The 5,148-nt window shown below is 37.5% G+C and overlaps 1 protein-coding gene across 1 annotated transcript; it reads left to right on the forward strand.

The window, feature by feature from the left end:
• Positions 1–1,142: 1,142 nt before the first annotated feature.
• LOC121238647 (cationic amino acid transporter 7, chloroplastic-like) lies at positions 1,143–4,876 on the forward strand. Its single transcript, XM_041135612.1, is given in 6 exon segments — positions 1,143–1,696; positions 1,794–2,013; positions 2,111–2,280; positions 2,283–2,461; positions 2,667–2,901; positions 3,934–4,876. Coding segments are annotated over 6 exon segments (1,764 nt in total). The 5' UTR covers positions 1,143–1,317; the 3' UTR covers positions 4,515–4,876.
• The last annotated feature ends 272 nt before the right edge of the window (positions 4,877–5,148 follow it).

The raw sequence follows: 5,148 nt of genomic DNA on the forward strand, positions 1-5,148 counted from the left end.
GAGTTGTAAAAAAATATACCAAATTATAAAAGTATAAGGAATTGACATCTCACCAACACCGTCGAGAGACAACCGTCCATATCGACTTCAATATATTTTCGGATTACGAAGCCACAACACAATATGTTCTTGAAACGTTTCATTGGCACACGTATTTTCCATCAAGGCGATCCAATTCCTTTCTTTACATAAATAATATACATTATCCAAGGTTTATCACTACATTGTAAGAAAAGAACTCATTAATTGCATGCACTTTCATTCAATGAAATCAATGTCAGTCATTTAATTTAGGAAACATTTAATAGTTTAGATGGTAAATTTATTTTTATTATAAAATAGATATAATGTATCATATAAAATCATATTAATTTATAAATTTATTTAATTTTGTGTGATCTAACTCTTATACTTCATACAAAAAGAGTTTTACTATGTACAAGTAAGTTTGCGTATCAATTTGAGTACTAATTTTGTTGCCTTCATATTTTAAATTCAAACTAACATTATTTTCAATAAAATCTATTTTCTGACTAATCATATTGAATGAGTGTGCGTATTAGTGTACATAATCGTTTACAATTAAATTTTTCCATACGAAAAATAGGAAACTGATTTATTATGAGCCAATTGACACATAATTTTATCTAGAGAAATAATATTTATAATCATGGATTGCTTAAGTATCGTATATTATTTTTGAAAAAGTGAATAAATATGAAACAAATATGAAAAAATTAATTTTTTAATAATAAATCTTACTATTTTTTAAAAAATAGTGCATGCTTGTATAATATAAATATCTAACATTACTCTTTTATTTATGATTGATGCAATACTTATACAACATAATTATAATTGAGCAAATTTGGGCAAATTTGTCAACCTCGTAAATAAAAAATTAATTTTTTACACTTTTTTTTTTATAATAAAATCAATATTTTTATAAAAAAAAGTTGGGCAAATTTGTGCATTTAAATTCGTATATATCAGTCTCTCAGAAAAAAAAAAAAAAAAAAAAAAAATTGCATATATCACTTTTCTTGCTCTTTTATTTATCATCAATGGGCCCACCAAGACCGTAAATAGTCCCAAAAGGTATCTTATTCGGCTCGGCTTGACCCGATATGGCTGGCGCTTTCACACCGTCCATTGTCAGAGAGCACTTCCAGAGTTTTTAACTCTCCTTCTACACTCCCCTTCCTCACCCTTTATAAAACCCGCCCTTACCCATCTCTAACGATAATCCGGCATCCCACCAAGCAAACTCAGTGTGAGCAAACCTGAGTGTACCAGATACTCAGAGAGAGCCATCCAATGGGTAGCCATGGCTCCTCCTTCTCCAGCCTCCCAGCCTACCTCCGGGCACTGGCTCACACCCCCACCCGCCTCGCTCGCCTCGCCGGCTCCGTTTCCACCTCCTTCGCTGAGCTCAGCCAGGTCCGGGCCCGCTCCGGTCCTGACATGAGGAGGACGCTCCGATGGTTCGACCTCGTTGGTTTAGGCGTCGGCGGCATGGTCGGTGCCGGCGTTTTCGTCACCACCGGTAGCGGCGCCCACCGCGCCGGTCCCGCCGTCATCCTCTCATATGCCATTGCCGGCCTCTGCTCCCTCCTTTCCGCCTTCTGCTACACCGAGTTCGCCGTCGACATGCCCGTCGCCGGTGGCGCCTTCAGCTACCTCCGCGTCACCTTTGGTCGGTTTATCACCACCCCCTTTTTATTGAAGATTAATTTTCTTCTAAACGCACATCACAACCACCGGTACTAATTCTTCTACTAGAATTTGTGCAGGTGAGTTTGCGGCCTTTATGACCGGCGCGAACCTCGTGATGGACTACGTAATGTCAAATGCCGCCGTTGCAAGAAGCTTCACCAGCTATCTAGTCACAGCTATCGGACTCCCCACTGCTAAATGGAGACTCACGGTCCCTTCACTCCCTCACGGGTTCAACGAAATAGATATCGTCGCTGTCGTCGTCGTTTTGATCATTACCCTCATCATCTGCTACAGGTCCAAAACCACAAACGCATTCACAGCCCCACTTTATTTTTCGCATTCACAGTTTTCCTATCCCACGTCACATTGATTCATGATCTTTTGCTTTCAGTACGAGGGAGAGCTCAGTGTTGAACATGGTGTTGACGGCGCTGCACATTTTGTTCATAGTGTTTGTGATACTGATGGGATTCTGGCTAGGGGACTGGAGAAACTTGACGGAACCTGAAGACCCGAAGAAACACCCATCCGGTTTCTTTCCTTACGGAGTGTCGGGCGTTTTCAAGGGGCAGCCACGGTTTATATCAGTTATATTGGATACGATGCGGTCTCGACCATGGCCGAAGAAGTCCAAGACCCCGTCAAGGACATCCCTATCGGAGTCTCGGGCTCCGTCATCCTCGTCACCATTCTCTACTGCCTCATGGCCGCTTCAATGTCGAAGCTCCTCCCCTACGATATGGTAATTGATAATATCAAAACCTATTTTATTTTTATTCTGCCAGCATTTTATTTCTCTATATTTTTGGTTGGATTCTGTGACTGTCAAGTGAATAGTAATCCAATCGAATCTGGTTGGGAGGAGGGGGTTTAGAATGACGGAAATGTCCTCGACCCCAAGTCGAACTTTTTTCCTTTACTGATCATGTCCAATTACGGTGACGCAGATCGACGAGAAAGCGCCGTTTTCGGAGGCGTTCAGGGGGAAATCGGACGGCTGGGGATGGGTGTCGAACGTGATCGGCGTGGGGGCCAGTTTCGGCATTCTGACGTCGCTGTTGGTGGCGATGCTGGGGCAGGCTCGGTACCTGTGCGTAATCGGACGGTCCAGGGTGGTCCCCGCCTGGTTTGCCAGGGTCCACCCAAGGACATCCACGCCCGTCAACGCCTCCGCTTTTCTTGGTACGTTACATACACACTGTTTTGTTTTCAACTCTAAAACGATAACGTTGTTGACAATCTTAATGGACCACATTAATCGTTTGTTTCGATGTTTGTATTCACGCTCTGTGCGCTGTTGTAACTGTTTCGTTGGGGTATGGGTCCCAATTGAACCGTTTCAGTTTCAAGACAGTGAAGACACTGTTCTTTTTTTTTCTTAAAAAACATTAGTACAACGTGAGGAAAGTACAATAAGAGTGAATATATCAGTCTATTATACTATTTTTTTATTGGTAAATGATTTTTGTTACTATAAAACTAAATAAATTTGATGGATTGTAAAATTATTTTATTATATGAAAATATGTTTATTTTATGTAATGTCATTATGAAGTTGTACTTCTATTGTCTATTTAATAGATTTAGAGTTGAATTAAAAATTAAAAGTTAAATAAAATATTGTTAGAATATATATTTTTAATATTATTTTTATTTAAAAATTTAAAAAAGTTGAATTATTTATTTTATTTTATATAAAAATTTAAAAAATTTGTAACGATTAGATGAAGATAGTTGTAAAAATAAACGAAACCTTAAAAAAATTTATTTATTTATTCTCATAATGTCAATAGTTCCGTATATAATTAGTTATTTAATTATGAGAATTGATTCATAAGATAGTTGTAAAAATAAACGAAACCTTAAAAAAATTTATTTATTTATTCTCATAATGTCAATAGTTCCGTATATAATTAGTTATTTAATTATGAGAATTGATTCATAAGATTATATAAAATTAATTACATCAACTGATGTGATTTTATAGTAAAATTAATTTCTGCCGAATTATATTAAGTCACAACATTTTACGTCCTTATTTTTATGTAATTTTTTTTATGGCTAAGATATTTTTGTTTAAATTTTTATTTGGAAATGTCTCGCATGCTGAATGACGAGTGAAGTCAGATGGAGATAAAGTCACTTGTGGCATTATAGCATATGCTTTCGCACATTTGTATATATACATATAATGGTCATTTCCATTTTTTATAGGTATCTTCACGGCAGCCATTGCCCTTTTCATCGACCTCGATGTTCTCCTCGACTTCGTATCCATCGGCACGCTCTTCGTCTTCTACATGGTGGCAAATGCCGTAATCTACAGACGTTACGTTGTCCTGGGGACAACCAATCCGCGCCCAACCTTATCGTTCTTGTGCACTTTTACCCTCACCTCCATCATCTTCACCCTCGTCAGTCATCTTGCGCCGGCGGGAAAGCCTAAGGCTTTCATGCTCACTGCTTTTGGTGTTATTGCGCTCGCAATATTGCAGATTTTCCATTGCATGGTTCCTCAGGCAAGGAAGCCCGAACATTGGGGTGTCCCTTTGATGCCCTGGATACCTTCCATTTCCATCTTCTTGAACATATTCTTGCTGGGGTCTCTGAGTGGGCCATCCTACGTGAGGTTTGGATTCTTCTCGGCTCTAGCTGTCCTAGTGTATGTGTTCTACAGTGTTCACGCTAGCTTTGACGCGGAAGAAGATGGGACGTTTGATGATCTTGGTCAAAAGAATGGTGAAATTAGTATGGAATCGAAAGAAATTGATCAGGGATTTAGTCTCAAAGTGTAGAAACTGCTTTTGCTTTTCTTCTTTCTTCTTCTACTCAGCACTTGAAGAACTTGTTTTGGGTTAATGGGAACTCAAAAAAGCCGGTACTGCTGAAAGGAAAAATGGAGATAAGAATAGAATATGGTAGCTTGGGTGCATATTTATGCACAAGTGGAAGAATTGTATAGTCGGAGTTAGGCTTAGGTTCTGAGCTCCTTTGTACATGAATTAGCTTAGCTGCTAATCCATCCATCGACTTTGCTAAGCTGGATGTATGTTTTGACCTTTGACACTCCAATGCAAGCTAGAAAAAAAAAAATGGTGCATTTAGCCTCATCAAGCTCATTAATGTTAAGCAGAGCTATTGGCCTGTTTAGTAGTTTTAAAATTGTGAATTCTGTGTTTCATCTTAAGTCTCGTTTGTTTTCACAATTTTTTTAACTCATTTCTTCTAATCATTATAATTTTTTTAAATTTTCACATAAGATAAAATAAATAATTTATTTTTTTTAAATTTTAAAATTAAAATAATATTAAAAATATATATTCTAATAATATTTTATTTAATTTTTAATTTTAATATCATTATCTACGAAAACAATTGAGGCGTGAAAGAAATAACTTTTTTTTTTTCTTTTGTTTTGCATCTGAATAA

Source organism: Juglans microcarpa x Juglans regia, chromosome 7D, assembly GCF_004785595.1.
Source record: "Juglans microcarpa x Juglans regia isolate MS1-56 chromosome 7D, Jm3101_v1.0, whole genome shotgun sequence".
Lineage (NCBI taxonomy): Eukaryota > Viridiplantae > Streptophyta > Magnoliopsida > Fagales > Juglandaceae > Juglans > Juglans microcarpa x Juglans regia.